The 21,861-nt window shown below is 36.4% G+C and overlaps 1 protein-coding gene across 2 annotated transcripts; it reads right to left on the bottom strand.

Moving 5' to 3' along the window:
- Positions 1-1,462: 1,462 nt before the first annotated feature.
- LOC131157404 (protein PAM71, chloroplastic) lies at positions 1,463-19,900 on the bottom strand. 2 transcript variants are annotated; one of them, XM_058111539.1, is made up of 12 exons: positions 19,590-19,900; positions 13,587-13,671; positions 8,162-8,464; positions 6,848-6,901; positions 6,332-6,393; positions 5,688-5,756; positions 5,237-5,288; positions 5,005-5,079; positions 4,363-4,492; positions 3,283-3,353; positions 2,865-2,912; positions 1,463-1,767 (listed from the first exon to the last, which is right to left on the bottom strand). In XM_058111539.1, exons 1-12 carry the CDS (start codon positions 19,751-19,753, stop codon positions 1,696-1,698), a joined length of 1,185 nt encoding a protein of 394 aa, XP_057967522.1. In that variant the 5' UTR covers positions 19,754-19,900; the 3' UTR covers positions 1,463-1,695. The 2 variants fall into 2 exon arrangements, with proteins under 2 accessions (XP_057967522.1, XP_057967523.1); XM_058111540.1 differs by lacking the exon at positions 8,162-8,464 and having other exon boundaries at positions 19,590-19,884.
- Positions 19,901-21,861: the final 1,961 nt, after the last annotated feature.

Here is a 21,861-nt window from a genome sequence, read left to right as displayed (position 1 = left end):
ACAAACATGTTACAATATAGCCTCGATTGTTCACTCCAACTACAAATCTCTCTCTCTCTCTCTCTCTCTCTCTCTCATCTACTTTCAATTCCCAGATACGAAAGCCCATTACAATTCAGTTGGGTCAATCTGAATTGCGTGGATCCCAAACCCAAAACCCCTGTGAGATCATCTATTTCAAACTCTCTGATCAATCATCACTATTTCATTTAATTTATTTAATAGTGTTGACAAAATATATATAGAGAGAGAGACGACAAGAGACCTAGAAGCTGACGAAGCCCCATTTCTCCACTTGGGTTTTTCACTTTTTCTTCATTGCTAGCTAATTGGGGCTGCGTCAGCTTCAGGGCCTCTTGTCCTCTCTCTCTCTCTCTCTCCATATATTCACGTATATAGGCTCTGAGCTTCTGCCATCTCTTAATTATTCTTCTACTAAAGGGGCTTCCATGGATGGCCCAGGATTGCCTCTTTCTCTCTCTCAGCTTGGCTTTTATTAGGGTTGAAAAAGGAAATAATGTAGATGCACCATCAGACAGCAAAGGCCAAGGACCACCACAATCTCTCTCTCTCTCTCTCTCTAGGACACATGATTCCATTCTAATATAAGTAGATGACTATTTTCTGCTCGTTTTACATTGGGTGTGTTTAATTGTGTACATTGGGTGTTTTGTTTTACTATTTTGTTGGCTGAAAAAGAAAAGAAAAAACTTAATTACCATAAAAATAACTAAAAAAACTAGAGATCTATAGAAAATTAAAATAGTGCTTGAGATTATAAATTTTAAAAAATTAAATTAAAATTTTAAAATTTTAAAATTTTAATACAATATTATATCACGCAACACGAATTACACGTACACGCTCAATTCAAATTTACACAAAATCAAGCTCAAAACATGAATTCCATGCTCCCAACTAAGAAAAAATTACTCTCAACATTTCTATAACCAATGGCAATATTTAAAATTTGGGATGACTATGAGCTCAACAATGAAAATTGACACCACTTTTGACACAGCAGCAATGATGATGCAAAGTCAAGAACAAATCCCTAGGGCTTTCATTTCCATTTTGGAAAGAACCAGCACCGCCCTCGGGCTTGGCAATCTCCCCACAATGGCCCATTTGCATTGGCGGCATTCCTTAAACCACAAAATCTTTCTTTTCTTTTTGTGTGCAATCCCAAATCACTCGTTTTCTTTTCTTACTTTTCTACGGGGTCAGAATCTGAAAGCACTGGTTGGTTCTGCATTACTTAAAACCTTTCCCACTCCCATGATTGCAGGAATTTTATTGGCCCCCACACCTCAAGAAACAATGCAAAACATTCCAAATCTCTTCCCACTAACTTTTTCCTCTCCCCTTTTTTAGCATCTCGCCCTTACAAAGCAACAAAGGGCAGCCCTCTTAAAAATCTCCCTTCAACTGGACCCACTATGGCAATAAAAAAAAAAAGATAAAAGACAAAAATTTCCACATTCCAATTTTAAAAATTTGAACATTTTTGAGTTCTCTAGGTTATACCTTGAGAAGAATACAAAGGAATAATACCTTCCTGAGTGTAGTCCAAGCCCAGTGCATATGCACATCAACAATATAAATGGCCATGTAGAATAAATGATGTTATGCTGTTTTCAAAAATTTGCAAAAGAACTTACAACAGAATTTGATGACGAGAAAAATGCAAATCCTCTAAGTTACTATCTCAATCAAGGTTACTGTGGCGAAGACGAGGAAGAGTGTGCCTCCAATGTAGGCAATAACCTGTGCAAGGAAAGCAGAAGCTGTGATATCCCATAGGAAAATTTGACAAGTAATCTCTCAAGTAAACAAAATGGTTCTTCAGAACAAGAAATAATAACAAGAGGGTGCAAGATGAGAAATTGTCCTACTAATGCATATAGGCCCACTGTTTGGCTGTTCCAAGTGGGGATGTTTCTTGGGACAACATATATGGTTAGGGAAGTGATGGCCCAGCCACTACCATAAAATTGCTTGACTCGGTAATAGTGGTAACATGACGATTACATTCATGGATTATGTTTGATAATGATAAAATTCACCCACTGAACTCCATGCGGTGGGATCCAGCACCCATGCATTTCTAACAGAAGATTGACGGACAGTTTGTTCGGCTACAGAGAAATGGATAGAAGAGAGAAGGGAAATGGGTTTCTCTCCAGCCTCTTGTCTGGTTTACATAAATGGAGCGAAGAAAAACCAAAGTGGTGCGAAGTAGAGAAGCGAAAAAGGTGAACAAAGAGTCACTTTTCTTCCCCTTTCTCTAATAATTTTGAGTTTACTTTTCTTTTCTTTCCAGACATACAGAATATAAACATTTTGTACCAAGAAGAAGTTCTGCTGGTATTGTTCAATTGCTGATTACAATTCTCAATGCATCTCCAAGGAATATCTGTTTTTTCTTTTAACACTTTCCTGGTAGGTGTTCATTGAACAAAAGATACTAAATCCGAAACAATTTAAGTTAAGTGGGGAAAGAATTGGTAAAAAGTCACTCTGATAGGAAGAGGACAACCACACCTACAAACCAAATCTCAAAATATATGTTTCTACAGTTATTGTTATTGTGTGAAGTCTAAAAAATCATATGCTCTAGAAAGTGGAGAATTACTCAATAGACTGTTAACAATATATTATATGCAGAAATCAATCTGATTCTGTCAATGAAAAAAATTGGCATTATGTCAAGACTGAAACAGAATGGGAGGCCAGCCTTTTACTAACCCTGCCAGCCTAAATTCAGGTAGATGCAAAAAGGTTGAACAGGATGGCATTAACTTTTTGACAAATGAATATCATTTAGTGCTTTGGCTAACAAATGAAGATTGATGATTAGTCACCTTTTCTGATAAGAATGTCCCAAGTAAAGAACCTCCTAAGACAGCAATCTGCACACAGGGAAAATTGCACTTCAAAATAATTATATTAAGATGAACATCAATTCTAGGTATTGGCAAAGCCTTGCTTTGCAACTTCTAATCAGAAGATCAGGAAAATTAAAAAATAGAAAACAGAAAAGTAAGGACATCATAAAACATATTTAGCACTACAAATCTTTAAAAAAATAAAGAATTTCTTGATTTTTGCAAATGCTACAAAATAAAATTAACTGTCAACTTAGAATTGATAATATAATATCTAAAGTGTAATTCTTGCAGTTGCAATTAATCTGAAATGAACTTGCAACTTTTGGCGATATGTTAGCTTTCAATTGGCAGCTGGAAAGCAACCTTAAATTTCTTAAAGTCCAAAAGTTACCAAAGTTGCAACTCCATGACCAGCTAGTGCTCCACCGATGACTCCGAGAGGTGAAGAAGCAGCAGCAAGTGCTGCAAAGAAAAGAAACTTGAGTTAGCACAGAGGAGAGGAAGAAGACTTGCATCAAGTGTAGGCAAATGGAACCCATTTATCATTCATGCAATGCCCCATATAAGAATTTACTTAAAATTATCTTTCATTGTAGACTTGAAAAAAATCTTAAAATTCAGATTCTTCAGTTTCTTGGACTATGTTCGGCTGCTGACAAAAATGTTTAGAAAAGAAAAAGAAATCACTATTACAAAATTACTCAATTTTCTTTGAGAACCAAGATAAACACGATTTGCTTAACCGAACCTCACATTTTTGGCTGAATGAAATTGAGCTTCTTATTTTTTGATGACTTTGACAAAAAAAACGGGAAAAAAAAAAAGGAGCCAGTTTTCCTCTAATTTTCCACATTTATTTTGTTAGAGAGTTAATCTCAATTCTAGATCCAATTTTTCCCCAATATCAGAATGCTGCTTTCCCAGTTAGCCAGATACAAAAATTGTATTAGTAGTACAAAAAATGTGAAATAAGAATCAACAAGTGTGAGATGTCCAATGATGATGACATCCTTAATTTCTTTCTTTGTTCCCTTTCACATCATATTTCAAAAGATTTCATTTTGGATTGTAAGTATCTAAATCCATTTTCTCCAATCTATGCACATGATTACTTTTTGGATTTTAAGATGTGAAAATTAACTCTTTTTCTTTTTTTAATCTTTAATCAACATTATTATTTGGCGACTTTATTTTTCTTTCTTAATAGTTCCAATGTGTTTCAGTTTTAGCTTCCAAGTCCAAAAACTGATGGAAATAATTTCATCCATTATCAAATGGATGTGCAAATGGTAACTCATTATTCAAAGTCAGCATATCCAAAATCTGAACATCTGACAAAGACGGTGATCTTGGATGTTCAATGTGTATTATTATTATTAATTTTATTTTGCAACAATATTTTACTCAATTTATTAGCATTCATTGTTTGTTTACAGTTGAATAAATATAAGTTTGTCAGCTTGTCACTCACCTATTGTGGAGAAAAATGATTTGTCACCCCATTCAGCTACAAATACTAGAAGAAAAGTACTTATTACAGTGCTGGCAGCAGCCAAAATCCCAGCACCATTTCCTGAAAATTCTGAAACAGCCATCTCTGCCTGATTCAAACACGTATGACAAGTTAGTTGCCCAATGAAAAATTGCAGCTATTAATGCCTTCATTCTGCTTAATAGATATATTTTTTGATTAAATACACAATGACATATAAAATAAATTAGTTTTATGCACTTCTCCTACCTCTTAGTACTTTTAGGTAAAGTTTTCAGCTGTTTTCAAGTCAGCATAATAGATGCCTCCAGCACAAAAGATAGCTATTAAACAATATACACTATCTGGTGTTATTATTTGAGGTGAAAGCTTAAAATTTCAATCATGGTTGCCCTAGCAAGGGAATGAGGAAATCAATGCATAAAAAAGTTAAAACATTCTGTGGACATCAAAGTCTTTTTATTATTTCAGCATGTAAAACAAATTTTTCATAAACAGATACTTTGAATGCTTTCAAAGGCAAATAAATAGTTAAAAAAAAAAATCGTAAGAGCCAAAATCGATGTTTGAAATTCAATGCCAAATGTTTTAACAGATTGTATATCAAAATTGAGAAATCACCTCTTTTTGTTCTTCTTCTGCTTTTAGACCATCATTTGAGGTGGCTTCAAGCAAGGTTGAAACACCAAAATAAACCTGAACATTGAAATTATTAGACTACCGAAGCATCATTTGACCATGAACAGATTTACATGATTCTATCATCGTGCACATGATAAATAGTGGGACAGCGCTGGTGTGGTCATGCACTGTAGTTCATTCCATTGAACCAAAAGTAGATGAATAAACTTACCAAAAGGAACACAGCAGCAATATCATCAATAGGCAAATCAGTCTCACCAAATCTGCAAATCAGTAATGGGATATTAGAACAACAATTTTATGAATTATGCAATCCTATTCGAGTTAGATCAGATAAGAAACAACAATATTTCTGAATAGGAAAACCGGAGAATCTCAAAGACCCTCAATGTGTTATAATAACAGAATCTTAAGTGTAGAGAGTGCACCATGTGGGAGATGAGACACAATTCTATGAGAAAAAGCCTGGACAAAAACCTAATGAGTTCAAGCAATAATATCCTTCCAATTGATTCATTTTTTTCAAATTGTTAAATAAAAATGTTATCACTGGTCTTAAAAAAGGTCTGGGAAGCTATTTCTTGAATTTTTATGGCATATGTACAACAAGACAAAGTAAACAATGTCACCCAGCTAATACAAGAGCATCTCATAGAAGGTACCTGAACGGAAGGATTTCATCAACATAGTGAAAAGTTCGTCCAAGAACGACAGATATGATAGTCATTGCCCTGTCCATGACATAGACATTTCCACGATCATGATTAAAAAATTGTCCATATCAATTTCAAGACAAGCAAACTTGATATATTTATCCACCAAATGCCCAATCACTTGTCCTTTAGTCCAAGATTGAACCACCTTTTATGGGGTGTTAATTTGAGAGCAAGAAAACATACTGATGATCTAACAATTGGAATAGACAAGCATTTTCATTTATCCATGTGAAAAAGAAGATATTCTCCATTAAAAAATGATCACGTGATTTATACCAGCTTTAGTTGGTAACACTGGAACTGCTATGTATTACTAACTCGCAACTTTATAAAGACATGGTAAACTTGCTAACCCTAACATTACAAGTTTACGAATGTCCGCTTGCAAAGCGTGGAGGCAGAGTAGGTTGCTTTTCCATAACCTCTTACCTTTGCAATCCAGTTGCTTGCCTCTATGCCCCAATAAGGAGCTTAAGCCTTAAAGTAATATATGCATATGCATAAGATATCCAACAATTGATGATTTAATAAGATGAAGGTCTACACTGCAGATTATTTCTAAATGACCAAGCAAAAACAGGAACACATACGCAAGTGCACCAAATGTCCCAATGAAAACAACAGCAGCAGAGTTCCTAGCAGCTAAAAGTGCCTGCTCAAGACAGCGAACAACAAATTAGGACAAATCAAATGTTTTATCTTCAGTTTCTTAAAAAAATATATATATTAATGTAAAAAAAAATTAAAATTTAAAACTGAATAATGGTGACATCAAACTAATGAAAATATAAGTAGATTATTCTCTTAATTTCATTATGAACAGTTTGCCTGTCGTGTCAATCAGTATGATTTTTATTTCTTTACTTATATTCTTTGCCTGCAAATCAGGAAAAAACTCAGAAAATAGAGAATAATTCAGTCACGAGGCTACAATATATCTCTTGGAAGGAGATAGATGTAAAAGTTTGTGCATGTAGAAACTGCTGATAGATAAGCATGCATGGACACCGTCACTAACACGCAACTTCACCCAGTTTAAAAAGTAGTGTCTGAAATAAATCAAAAACACTTCACAGCAGCTAAATTAGTGATATGTTCACTCTCACCGCAATAAAAAAGGTCTTGTCCCCTAGTTCAGAGAAAAGGATCAGCAAGAAAGCCTGCAAAGCAAGAATTGATAAGTTATTTCAAGCAACAGAGGTGCACCTTCCAATGCAAAAATTTAATTCACTTCAAAGTCACCTAAGAAGGGCATTCCACTCAAATTCATTGGGCAGAGCATGATGAATGAGAATGGTCTTGTCTTAGGTGATAAAGGGGTTGGTAGGGTTGGGGTCAATCAAGGGACTGAGCAGAAAATAATAATAAAGTTGCTAATGCTACAGAATGAATTCTAAAAAGTATTCTATCACCAAAAAGCAGAGAAAAACTTCCCCAATATTTGTGCGTTACAAATGAAATATGCTCAGAGCTCGAATGATAAAAACTTGACTTTCTTATTGTAAACAAATAAAATTTACTAGAAGGGAAAAAGGGAGGGTTGCAAGCCGCATACAATGGGAAGAAAAGGAAAATGACAGGAACAAGCCAATCACCCACAACCCAAGGCTAGGGATTCCATTGTACCTAGTCCCAAAGCTATAAGCCTATAACTCAAGAAAAAGAAAATGTCTTTGAACTGCTTATTTCAAAGCCAATGAGGTCAAATCAACTCAGTCCAAAACCCTAAGTTTGACTTGATTTGTGTTTGAACAGCAAGGGTTACGCTAGGCACCTCAGCAGCTCAGTTATGTGGTTCCATCACTAAAAGGCACAGTTAGAGCAGATGCATGAATGTGGGAAGCTCATGCTGATGAATGCAGTGGAGTATGCTCTAAATCCACACATGGATCACTATAGAAGCATAAATCACACAGCATGCACACAAAAAACACAAACAGTAAGAGATTTCAATCACTTGAACAGTAAGAGAAAATTTTAGTTAGGGACAACCAGACAATCACTGATATTGAGTTTATCAACATTTTTTACTCTCTGCAGCAGCGTTCCAGTTAGATTGATCACATAACGAGTTACTAGGAGCATTTTAACAAGAGAATTTCCAATCACTGTGTCACGAAGATGAATTGAAAATGTCATTATTCTCTTCTTGTCTGACAGAAAAAAATAAGTCCTCCCATGCCTCACATTCTAAGAAAAAGAAGAAGAAGAAAAAGAAGAAGAAGAAAAGTAAGAGATATATCAAACAAGTCACTCTAGATTATTGGGTCACTAAAGCACAAAATATTTTCAATCCTCACACAAATGAGTCACTTAAGTTCCAAACAACAGGAGTCGGATTAAGAAACTACACTGCCAACAATTTAAACTTACAATAAAAACAATACCAATTGTATAAGTTATAGGGAGATTCTCCTAACTGAAGTAAAACCTGTGCTAATGTCACCAAGGTCTCCCAAATAAGAATTTGACTGCATCCCACCAGCAAAATCTGAACCAGCAACTGCCAGTTGGGAGCCTTGAAGTGTGTGCAAGCCAAAGAGCACAGCAAACTTCAGCAAAGTACCAAGTGATATATCAGATATTGGGCTATTTATGGCAATATGATTCCCCATTCTTGAGTTATCTTCTGCAGGGGACTTATCTAAAACACTGCAATCATCCAGATTCTGCATCAAGTCTGGAGCAGCTTCATAATTTGTGCAACCCAGGAACCTAGACTCCTGTGACAAAAACCAACACTTCTGAGAAGCATTTATACTGGCAAAAATAACATTAGAAACCATCATCATGCACAATTAATCCGTCTCCAAGTATTACTATTCAAAACTCAAGATCAATCCAAAAAACTGCTACGGCCACCATTGGTGGTCATCAATCATTCAGTGTACAATTTTTTCAAATAGGATCTCAATGATTTGGGTTTCATAGTCAATATATTTCTTGGTTTATTTTATTTTATTTAGTCTGGAGTTCTTGACAAGTAATTTTTTTTTGGCTGAAAATTTTTGCAAAATGACATGTCTTGTTGTCTTAATGAAGATGAAACAAACCTCAACACACACAATTGGTCACAAAAGCTCATTTTACTATATTGAAGATTCACCATCTCATCCAAGATAAAAAAATTCCACTGTGTATGTGTTTGAGAGAGAGAGAGAGAGAGAGAGTAATGCAGTTGAACCACAAGTAGAAATTAAGCTATGTTAATGATGGACCAGCCCCATATGAATGTTTGGGCCAGCCCTGTATCAATGCTTCACAATAAATTTCTCATTTAAGCTCTCATTCTAGAGAGGATTTACTTGTCTTCCCATCGCTTGGCCAATGCATTCATTTTTCACAATGAATCTCTCATTCGAGAAAGGAGTTACTTGTAACAAACTGAGAGTTTATTCTCTCATTAAAGAGAATAAACTTAAAGAGGATTTACTTCCCTTTTTTTTTTTTTTGTATTGGAAGAAATAAAACTAAATAGTTGACCTCAAGGAAAGTTAATTTGCATCCTTGATTTGAGGAAGAAATAATTTGATTTGAGAGGGAGTTATTCTTGATGGGGTGTACATATAGGTGCCTTTGTGAGTTTTTTATCTTAGATGGTCATGTATTCTTTCTCTTCCCAACAGTGAAGTTCTTTGTCCATCTTTGGTCCTGGATGTAGGCAATAAGGCAAACCACATAAATTTTATGCCTATTTTCTTGCAATCCTCTTTTATTATTCGCTTACTTTCTTAATTGTCGCACTTGTCAATCCTAAAAAGTGGTATCAGAGCAAGGTTTCCAATGGCTTTGACATTGTACGATGTTGAGAAATTTGAAGGTTTCAGTAGTTTTAATCTTTGGCAAGTAAAAAGCGTGCTGTCTTGACTCTTGACCCAAAAGGGTTTGGCGAAACCATTACTGAGAAAAGAGAAAATGTTGAGTACTTTGACAAATGATCAGAAGGACAATATATGAAAAAGGTTTGAAAACAATCCAGTTATGCCTTTCAGATATTGTTCTGAGAGAAGTCTTCTCAAAAAATACTGCTGCCAATTTATGGTTTAAATTAGAGTCCTTGTACATGACAAAGTCCCTCACCAACAAATTATATTTGAAGTATCATTTGTATATGATATGGATGATAGAATGTATGTCTATGAAAACCCACGTTGACGAATTCAAATCTATCAATACAGATTTGAATTCAATTGATGTCAAAATTGAAGAAGAAGAAGATCAAGCCCTTACTTATTTTGTACATACCATTTCTTTAGAGGATGCTCAAGCTTCATTATTGTCTAAACAATTGCTCGAGAAACATATTATAGGAAATAATAGTGAAAGACAGGGAGATGCTTTGGTAGCTAAGGGGAGGACCATGGAAAAAAATTCACATCAAGATCAAGACATGCAAACAAATTTTGCAATTATTATAAGAAGAAAAGGCACATCAAGGCAAACTGCTACAAGTTAAAGCACAAAAATAGAGAGAACAAACAAGGCCAAATCAAAGGAATGAGAAAAAGCCGAGGCAAATGTTGCTGATAACGAATCCAAAGGTGTTGAATTTGTTCTTTCCACTACTAGTGATGCATGCTTTAAAGATCATTGGGTGATGGATTCAGCATGCCCATTTTGTATTCGTCCCAATAAAGATTGTTTTTTCTTATATGAATCATCTCTAGTGGAATTGTATTGATGGACAATAATGCAGCTTGTAAAATTTCTGGGATTTGAATAGTGTAAACAAAATGCATGATGGTGTTGTGAGAACTTTTACTGAAGTTTGGCACGTTCCAGATTTGAAGAAGAATCTTGCTTCTCTTGGAGCCCTTGATTCTAAAGGGTACAAGTACCCCACTGAAGGTGGAGTTATGAAGGTCAGCAAAGGTGCCCTTGTTATTATAAAAGCAAATAAATTACCACCTAATTTATGTCTTGCAAAGTGCTACAGTTTCAGGTGCTGCTGTTGTTACTCAATCCTCTACGCTAGATTCTGATATTAGCAAATTATGAGGTTGGGACATATGAGCGAGAAAGGGCTAACGTTATTGAGCAAAAGAGGTCTTCTTTGTGGCCAAAGTACAGGTAGGATGGAATTCTGCAAACATTGTGTGTTTGGAAAGCAGAAGAGTCACTTTCAACACTAACATCTACATAACCAAAGGTACTCTGCACTCTATACATTCTAACCTCTAGGGACCCTACCATGTTCCTTCTAAAGGTGGGGCTTGATACATGCTTACCTTCATTGGTGACCACTCAAGAAATACCTGGGTTTTTTTTTTTGAAGCATAAGAACATTTAAAGCAATGGAAGGCAATGATCAAGAAACAAATTGGAAAAAAAAAAGGTAAGCGACTCACAACTGATAATGGATTGGAATTTTGCTCACTCAAATTTGAAGAATTTTGCAAAAATGAAGGCATTGTCAAGTATAAGACGGTAAGACATACACCACAACAAAATGGAGGTCAGCAAAGGTGCCCTTGTTTTTCTAAAAGCAAATAAATTACCTCCTAATTTATGTCTTGCAAAGTACTATAGTGTCAGTTGCTGCTGTTGTTACTCAATTCTCTATGCTAGATTCTGATATTACCAAATTATGACATATGAGGTTGGGACATATAAGTGAGAAAGGGCTAATGTTATTGAGCAAAAGCGGTCTTCTTTGTGGCCAAAGTACAGGTAGGATGGAATTCTGCAAACATTGTGTGTTTGGAAAGCAGAAGAGTCACTTTCAACACTAACATCTACACAACCAAAGGTACTCTGCACTCTATACATCCTAACCTCTAGGGACCCTCCCATGTTCCTTCCAAAGGTGGAGCTCGATACATGCTTACCTTCATTGGTGACCACTCAAGAAAGACCTGGGTGTTTTTTTTTTTTTTGAAGCATAAGAACAAAGTGTTCAGATATTTCAAGCAATGGAAGGCAATGATCGAGAAACAAATTGAAAAAAAAAAAAACAAAGGTCAAGTGACTCAGAACTGATAATGGATTGGAATTATGCTCACTCAAATTTGAAGAAATTTGCAAAAATGAAGGCATTGTCAAGTATAAGACGGTAAGACATACACCACCATAAAATGAAGGTCAGCAAAGGAGCCCTTGTTATTCTAAAAGCAAATAAATTACCTCCTAATTTATGTCTTGCAAAGTGCTATAGTTTCAGGTGCTGCTATTGTTACTCAATCCTCTATGCTAGATTCTAATATTACCAAATTATGACATATGAGGTTGGGGCATATGGGCAAGAAATGGCTAACGTTATTGAGCAAAAGAGGTCTTCTTTGCGGCCAAAGTATAGGTAGGATGGAATTCTGCAAACATTTTGTGTTTGGAAAGCAGAAGAGACATATTCAACACTAACATCTACATAACCAAAGGTACTCTGCACTCTATACATTCTAACCTCTAGGGACCCTCCCATGTTCCTTCTAAAGGTGGAGCTGAATACATGCTTACCTTCATTGATGACCACTCAAGAAAGACCTAGGTGTTTTTTTTAAGCATAAGAACAAAGTGTATAGATATTTCAAGCAATGGAAGGCAATGATTGAGAAAAAAATTAAAAAAAAAAAAAAAAAAAAGGTCAAGCGACTCAGAACTGAAAATGGATTGGAATTCTGCTCACTCAAATTTGTAGAATTTTGCAAAAATTAAGGCATTGTCAAGTATAAGATGGTAAGACATACACCACAACAAAATGGGGTAGCTGAGCGCATGAATAGAACTCTCTTGGAGAGAGCTCGTCCTATGCTCTCAATTGTTGATTTATTGAGGGACTTTTTGGGTAGATACTATCGCTACTGATTGCCATTTAATAAATCGTTCTCCAAGATGTAGCTGCTTTTTTTAATAACCTAATATATTTCTTAATTTATTAAACTAACATAGTCAACATGTAGCTTCTTTTTTTCTTTTTTTTTGGAAAAATAAACCTTAAAAAGGCCCCATTGAATAGGTTTGAACCTCACTACCTGAGCATGATTACATAAATATCTAGAGAGAGAGAGAGGGGGGGGTGTGCGCGTGCATGAACACATACACAAGAATAAGTTAATTATACACTTACAGCTCCATGCAACAAAGCCAAAATTAATATTGTTACTTTCTTGGCTTTTTCATTTTCTAATTCACCAATATAAACATATAAACTAAAGCAGTGATGGCATATATGTTCAACATAGAGAACTGGGGGAAAGAAAAAAGCATATATAGATATGTGACCTATGTCCTTGATAGATTTTGCTAAATCTCATGTATCAATGTCAAAACACAACCCTATCACCCATTTTCGGCTTCCACAGATCAAATATGAGTAGTCATAAAATATCCAACTAAAAAATTGCAATGAATGATGGGTTCCTAAGGACAACATATCATTTGCAGCCATCCATGGAATGCATAAACAAGGTATGGTGGAACAATTATTTGAGACATCCAAAGTTTTTAACCACCTCATAGATCTTTATTACCCTTTAAATAGGACCGTGTATATATACTTTGGAGAAATAAAGTGAGCTTCAAAATTTTGTAACAAAATGGACATCTCTATGGAGCAATAAAGCGAAATGTCTCAATGATGTTACAAAATTGGCAGTAGTTATACTCTACCAGCATTATCCCTGTAAAAGCTACGCATTAATCAAATTGTGAAAACATTAATTAGTCGCCATCAACCACAAACTAACTGACATAGCAACTTTTCAGCTGCAAGATTCAAGTGCAAAAGTAGTTCTTCTTAATAAAATTACCAAAATGATAAAGATCAATGACTAATAGCCTTATGCATTGTTAGAAAATAGAGAGAGAGAGAGAGAGAGAGAGAGAGAGATTAGCATCAAGAAAAGTTACAATGGAACTTGAACTGGCAGGATTTGTTGGTAGAAAGTGCCCTAACCACTTCTTGCACATGCTAGCACACCAAGGTCTTGAATGCCTGCAAAAAAATTATTCAATTCACTTAAAGACTTTGGCTTCCCCATTGCTTATACATTCATTTTTTACTAGTGAATAGTTTTAGCTTGTGCTTGAGAGTTTGGAGTTCATACCTTGGATTTGAATCTGTGCAAATGTAGTACAAAATTGAATTGAGTTTCATCCAAATCCAACGTCTTAAATCCGTGCTTCCTAACACAAGCTTTCAGTTTTATCCGAGTGCTTTTTCCCCTTTTGCGAGGAAAAACTAAGAAGTTAAATTTCAGTCCAGAATGCATACTTTTAAGAATGTCGTTGCGCCAAATGTCACAAGTCAAGCTTGTTCAGGGAATTATGCTTGCTTGTGAGTAATTATATTGTGTGCATGTAATGGGTAACCATAATGTAAATAGTAGTATAGGTTTTATTCATTGAGTGTGTCAATGCCTTTGCATAAAAAGGAAGCATGACTCCTTAGTCAGCTTTATGTTTCCTAATGTTTTAGAGGTAGAATAATACAGAGAGCTCTTTAGGGAGGGTGAATGTTCATCAGTAATTGTAAAACTCACTAGCATTTTGTAAACGTCTTTAGCCTACTTGCGTCTCTCACTAAAAACACGTTATCTATAGAAGTATTAGTAATCAATTCCGTTATTTTACAATTTACTGTGTTATTCTCATTCACTTACATGATTGCAGTACTTCCATTTACTTTGCACTCGATGATTGTGAACATGTTCTTGTGGTAAACAGTGGCATACTTTTGACTTACTAGTTAAGCAAGCGTGGTTCAGTTAGTGCCGCATGGCCCTTCACAAGGAGTGAAGTGTTCAGCCCGTGACACCATTCCATGTAAAAATAGTTCTTTCCTACCATAGACTCTAACCAAAAGATAAGGCACTTCACTTTAACTTCTTATCATATTTCCATCTAACATACGAATCACAATCAAGTATTGAGCTGCACCATGAACTGGTAACCTTCCGAATCACCACCATAGACGAGGCTTATCATAACTCAGTGTTAGGAATTAACAACAAATTTCCAAAACCTATGAGAAACAAAATAGAGAAAGAATACACGTCAAAGAAATCAATCACACGCACAAGACAGCATTTACATGATTCGGCAATTTTGCCTACGTTCATGGAGTTGCAGGGATTTCACTATTATCAGGAAGAAAATACAGAGAGTGCGGCGGTACAATACTCTCTCTCTCGCTCTCTCACGAAGTGTGACCACTTAACCTAATCACCCAAAAACAATCATTTTATATGCTGCGCACAGATTTCCGAATGGGCTACAAAACGGGCCCATGGACTAAGCCTTAGGATAGAAATCTCTCATTAAAGAAAAGTCGGGTCATCATCTAGATCAAACGCAACTAGATTCCATAAAAGCCCAACAAATCTCCCACTTGGAGACTAGCTCAATCACCAATATCAATCGTAATCCTCCAAATGAACAATCCCTCATCCCTGCAACTCATCCTCCTGTCCTCGAGTTAGAAAACCAACTGAAGCTGCACACAGCTTCGGCTTCTTAATAGTGACACCCTTAGTCAACATGTTTGTCGGGTTCTTAGATCCACAGATCTTCTCAAGTATTACCAGCTTATCTTCAGCAAGGTAACGGATAAAGTAATATTTTGTCCGTATATGCTTCAACTTTGAATGAAAAACCGAATTTTTAGCAAGAAAAATTGCACTCTGACTGTCAATGTGTAGAATGCCCATCTTCTGCTTCTTACCCAATTCGTCTAAGAAATCATGTAGCCAAATCATCTCCTTTCCAGCTTCAGTTGCTGCAACATAGTCACGTTCTGTAGTAGACAAAGTAACAATTTTTTGCAAATTTGAAGCCCAAGATATCTTAGAATCCAATTGACTGCCTCCCAATGCTGCTTTCTTGGCCTACTCATGAATCTGCTCACAACTCCCACTGCATGTGCAATGTCTGGCCTTATACACACCATAGCATACATCAAACTTCCAATAACTGAGGCATAGGGCACCTTGCTCATATGGTCCCTTTCTTCTTCTGTCTTCGGTGACTGTTCCTTGCTTAGTTTGAAATGACTACCCAAGGGTGTGCTCACTGGTTTACCTTCATTCATGTTGAACCTGCCGAGAATTTTCTTCACATACTCTGATTGTGAAAGCTTCAATGTACCATTAGTCTTGTCTCTAATGATTCTCATTCCAAGGATTTGCTTTGTAGCTCCCAAATCCTTCATTGCAAACTATTTTGACAATTGCTTCTTCAGATTATTAATCTCCTCAATGCTAGACCCTGCAATGAGCATATCATCTACATATAACAGTAAAATGATGTAAGAATTGTCAAAGAACTTAACATAACAATAGTGATCAACTTCACATCTCTTGAACCCAATTTTATGCATAAAACTGTCAAATTTCTTATACCACTGTCTTGGAGCTTGTTTTAGACCATACAAGCTTTTTCCCAATTTGCAGACTAAATTTTCTTGTCCCTAGACAATGAACCCTTCTGGCTGAACCATGAAGATGTCTTCCTCCAAGTCACCATGAAAGAATGCCGTTTTCACATCTAACTGCTCAAGATGTAGATTTTCTGCAGCCACCATTCCCAGTACCAGTCTAATTGTCGACATTTTCACAATTGGAGAAAATATTTCTGTGAAGTCAATGCCCTCCTTCTGCTGGAACCCTTTGACAACTAATCTGGTTTTGTAGCGCTTGCTACCATCATGTTCGTTCTTTATTCTGTATACCCACTTGTTGTGCAAAGCCTTCTTCCCTACTGGCAATTCAGTCAGTTCCCATGTTTGATTCCCCAACAAGGAATCTATCTCATCCTTCATGGCTAACTTCCACTTGCTTGAACTTTCATCCTGCAAGGCTTCATCATAACACTCTGGCTCACCACCATCAATTAATAGGAGATAATTTAGAGCAGGTGAATAACGCTGTGGAGGTCTAATGGTCCTAGAAGATCTACGGACCGCAGCTACAGGTGTACTCTGATTTACCTGTGATTCTACATTCTCCTTATCCTCTTCACCCCTTTTCTGGACAGTACTTTCAGTCAACTCATCTAAGTTAACAAACTCATATTTCTTCTGATCTATCTTTGTGACATCTGATATTACAGTTGGCCTGTCATTGTACATAACTTGTTCATTAAATATCACATTTCTACTTCTGATGATTTTCCTGTTTTGTTCATCCCAAAACCGATAGCCAAATTTCTCATCACCATAGCTAATGAAATAACATATTTTGGACTTTGCATCAAGTTTACTACGAGCATCAGAATCAATATGAACATAAGAAACACAACCAAAAATTTTTAAGTGAGAACTTTTCCTCTTTATCGCTCCGAACCTCTTCAGGAAGTCTGAACTCCATGGGAACTGAAGGTCCTTGGTTTATCAGGTAAGCTGCAGTACTAACAATAATAGCTTAGAAAGTTTTTGGTAGTCTAGCATGCAACCTCATACTCCTAGCATGCTCATTGAGAGTTCTGTTCATGCGCTCAACCACACCATTTTGCTGTGGTGTCCCAGGAATGGTCTTTTCCATTCTGATTCCATGTGTAGCACAATACTCTCTGAACCCTCCATCTATGTACTCTCCTCCATTGTCCAACCTCAAACACTTTACTTTCAAATCTGTCTTTGTCTCAACCATAGCCTTCCACTTCTTAAAAGTTTCAAATACATCATATTTATTTTTCAGAAAATAAACCCATACCTTTCTGGTCGAGTCATCAATGAAAGTAACGTAGTACCTTGAACCTCCAAGGGATGCAACAGAAGAAGGCCCCTACAAATCTGTGTGCAATAACTCCAATTTTTCAGCCTTCGGTGTCCTACCAGTTTTCAAGAAACTCGTTTTTGCTTTCCTAAGATGCAACTTTCACACAAGTCAAAATCAACGGATTTCAATTCTGATAGTTTCCCTTTTGACAACAGCATCTTCATCCATTTCTCACTCATGTGACCAAGTTTGCGGTTGCATAAGCTTGTATCAGTACTTGCTTCAGCAAATGCAATTGTGTCTTTTAGACTTGAGGTCATGTATAGAGTACCAGATTTCTTTCCACGAGCCAATACTCTAGCTCCCTTTGTAACCTTTCAAGTTCCACCAGAAAATAACATTCCTTGCCCTTCATCATCAAGCTGTCCGACAGAAATCAGATTTCTTCTCAGGTCAGGAATATGTCATACCTTCTCCAGTAACCAAACAGACCCATTAGGCAACAACATCCGAACGTTTCTCATACCCACAACATTCAAAGTTGTACCATCAGCCAAATACACCTTATCAAAATCTCCTGCTACATAGTTCTGTATGATTTCATGGTGTGAAGTAGTATAGAACGAAGCTCCTAAGTCTAAAACTCAATCATCAAGTGGACTATCTACTGCAAAAAGTAATGCATCCTGTACCTCTTCTATTACAGCATTAGCAGAATCATCCTCATTCTTCTTCTTAAAACTTTTGCATTGTGTCCTAAAGTGACTCGTTTTCCCACAGTTCCAGCATTGTCCTTTTTGGCCAGATCTAGATTTACTTTTGTTCTGATTATAATTTCTAGATTTTGATCTGCCTCGATCTGAATTTCGGTCATTACCTCTGCCTCTTGTCTCAAGGTTTAGGGTAGAACCAGATCCTAAGGTTTCACTCGCATCTCTTCTGCGAATCTCCTCAGCCAGAATTAAATCCTGTATATCATTGTACTTTAGTTTTTCTTTTCCAGTAGAGTTGCTTACTGTCATCCTCATTGCCTCCCAACTGTTTGGCAACGAAGCCAAAACAATCAGTGCACGAATCTCATTATCAAAATCAATTTCTATAGACGATAATTGATTTGTGATAGTATTAAACTCATTCAGATGTTGTGCTACTGATGCATTCTCTGCCATCTTCAAATTAAACAATTTCTTCATCAGATGTACCTTATTATTTGCTGATATTTTTTCATACATACCAGACAAAGCCTTCATCAGGTCTGCTATAATTTTCTCCTTCACAACGTTGTGTGCAATAGACCTAGACAGAGTTAATCTTATAACTCCCAGTACCTGTCTGTCAAGGAGAGTCCCTTCCTCGTCCTTCATAGTAGCAGATTTTTCTCCTAGAAGCGGCAGATGTAACTTCTTCCCATAGAGATAATCCTCGATTTGAATCCTCTAGAATCCAAAGTTTGTGCCATCAAACTTTTCTATTCCAGACGCCTTTCCTACTTCCTTTGTCATTGCTCCCACTCGAGCCTAACTCTAGGCTCTGATACCAGTTGTTGGGAATTAACAACGAATTCCCGAAACCTGTGAGAAAAAAAATAGAGAAAGAATACACGCTAAAGAAAAATCAATCACACGCACAAGACAGAATTTACGTCGTTCGGCAATTTTGCCTACGTTCACGGAGTTGCAGGGATTTCACTATTATTAGAAAGAAAAATACAGAGAATGCGGTGGTACAATACTCTCTCTCTCGCTCTCTCGTGAAGTGTGATAAAAAATATTCATTTTATATGCTGCGCACAAGATTCCGAATGGGCTACAAAACGGGTCAATCCTTCGCTCTATGGACTAAGCCTTATGATAGAAATCTCTCATTAAAAAAAGTCGGGTCATCATCCAGATCGAATGCAACTAGGCTCCACAAAAGCCCAACAACTCAAAACTATGTTGTATTTTATATTAATTGCTCTAGCTTAAGATACACTACAAACCGACATTTAGACCTGCCATGCATTTAATTCTATATTATAGCTATAGTTCTAGCAATTTGCCATCTGATAAAAATAATGGACAAATCAAACAACGGAATATGCTAAGAAAAAGCTTAGAAACCTGAATTTCTTTTACATATATGCACTTATACCCTTTTCAGAATTTAATGAGATTCTGCAAGAAATTAAAGCGAAATTCTAAAAAGTTGAAGTTACCTCGATGGAAAAGAAGTATGATTCCCGCGATAAAGCTTAGAATTCTGCTTCTTCGAACGAGAATTTAGACATAGGAGACAACCATGGAAATATTTAGGAGGTTCAGAGCACAAGGGCAGAGAATGTGTGCTCAAAACGCTCCCGGAGAGCGTTACGGTTCGCATTTTCAGACGCGCGAACCTGCTCACTCTCTCTCGCTCTCTTGCCTCTTTGCTTCGCGCTGTACTTCCAGTTGAAGACGATAGCGTTGGCGGATAACCATCTGACCAATATTATCATAGTAGGCAATCGTTAACGGTTGGGCTTCTAGCAAGAAAAATTGTCACCCCATTTTTGCACATGTTTATCCGTTTTTTTTTTTTTTTTTTAACATGTATTAACTATTCATTTGGTTGGTCCGAATGGTTATTTCTTGAAATAAAATAAAATATAATTTAAATATTGAGAATCAAGAAAATAGTTTTTTTTTGTATTCCTAATTATTTTATTTAACATGTAATAAATGTTGGGATTATTCTAGATCGATTGTGGAATAGTTTGATGGTCAGTTATTAAGTGTGAGAGAAAATCTCACCTCATGAGCAACATTTTAGAGTTGAGAATATCATGTACCGCCCAACATTGGTATTAGAATCTGGTTCACCAACATTCTCCCTAGTGTGCCGTGCCGGGAGAGACCCCGATGGTTGCTTTGATGGGAAAGACCCCGATATGTGAGGGGGAGATTATTGAGTTATCTCACATCGGTTGTAGAAGGGGTTGGTGGTCTATTATTAAGTGTGAGAGAAAACCTCACTCTTTGAGCTAACTTTTGGGGTTGAGAAGGCCCTAGACCACCTAACACTGGTATCAGAGTTTGATTCATCGATATTCTCCCTAGTGTGTTGTGCCGGGGGAGACCTAGATGGTTGCCTTACCGGGAGAGATCTCGATGTGTGAGGGGGAGATTCTTGGGTTATCCCACATTGATTGTATAAGGGGTTGATGGTCAATTATTAAGTGTGAGGGAAGACCTTACTCTTTAAGTTAGTTTTTGGGATTGAGAATGCCCAAGACCACCTGACACTAGTATCAAAGCCGGGTTCAACATTATCTCTAAGATTTCGGGTACGTAGTGCTTCTGTTTGGAGCCCGATGTGTGAGGGGGAGATTGTTAGGGGTTATTCCACATCGGTTTTGGAAGGGCTTGGTGGTCAGTTTTTAAATGTGAGGGAAAGGCTTACCCTATAGGCTAGCTTTTGGGATTGAGAAGGTCTTGGATCGCTCAACACTGGTATCAGAGTTTGGTTCACCAACATTCTCCCTAGTGTACCATGCCGGGGGAGACCTCGATGGTTTCCTTGTTGAGAGAGACCCCGATGTGTGAGGGGGAGATTGTTGGATTATCTTACATCGATTGTGGAAGGGGCTGGTGGTCAATTATTAAGTGTGAGGGGAAGCCTCACTCCTGAACCTAACTTTTGGGGTTGAGAAGGTCCTAAACCACCTAATACTGGTATTAGAGAATAAATATTTCATGATGAAATTTGAGAATAGTTATTCATTCTCTATTTCTTATTATGAACTTATAAAATATTTTCTATTGTTATTTATTTTATAGTAATAGTATAATTTCTTGTAAAACTAATTATAACTAATGTATTTTTGGAAATAAGCATTCCACATATCAAACGTAACCTAAAGTTCGATTTCGCTTCATTTAGTATTTGTCATTTTGACACCCATATGTTCATTAATTTGATAAAATTAGGTTTGGTCCAAGGAACAAGTTTTGCATGGATGATAACTTTTTTTTTATTTGATTAAATTGCATGTATTTTTAAATTAAGTTTGGCTTAATGTGAAGCATGATACTCTTTAGCAGGCCAATTTTAAGGGATTTAGAATCTCAACCCACTCTTTCTTCTTATATACATGGTTTGGTTGTCTATATACAAAATGTGAGTTCAATAGTCTATCAAAAGAAAGAGATTCCACTAGAAATTATAATTTAAATTAGAAGAAATTGACTTGGATTAAAGTAGCTTAATCATTATACTGATGATAGATGAAATTAGGATGTATTCCCAAGAGGGAGGGGGGGTGAATTGGGTTATTAAAAAATTTATTTGCGAAATTTCTATTTACTTTAACCCTTAGTTATTTTAAACTTCACTAATTATACAAACAAGATAGCCTTGAAAGAGAGGTACATCTGGGGTTTCGAACCTTACTAGTTGAGTGCATATCTGCGATTTACCTCCTATGTCAGTGGAGGGCACTATTAGCATAG

Source organism: Malania oleifera, chromosome 6 (genome assembly GCF_029873635.1).
Source record: "Malania oleifera isolate guangnan ecotype guangnan chromosome 6, ASM2987363v1, whole genome shotgun sequence".
Lineage (NCBI taxonomy): Eukaryota > Viridiplantae > Streptophyta > Magnoliopsida > Santalales > Ximeniaceae > Malania > Malania oleifera.
Note: the sequence above shows the minus strand (reverse complement) of the source record. Positions and strands in the feature narration are given on the sequence as shown.

Excerpts from the sequence above, each read along its gene's own strand:
- LOC131157404 (XM_058111539.1), bottom strand. The coding sequence starts at position 19,753 with ATGCGAACCGTAACGCTCTCCGGGAGCGTTTTGAGCACACATTCTCTG. Across the intron at positions 6,902-8,161 it reads TTAGCACAGGTTTTACTTCA|GCTTTCTTGCTGATCCTTTT; the intron begins GTTAGGAGAATC and ends CTTGCTTTGCAG. Across the intron at positions 5,080-5,236 it reads TTGCTGCTGTGTTCCTTTTG|GTTTATTTTGGTGTTTCAAC; the intron begins GTAAGTTTATTC and ends TTCAATGTTCAG.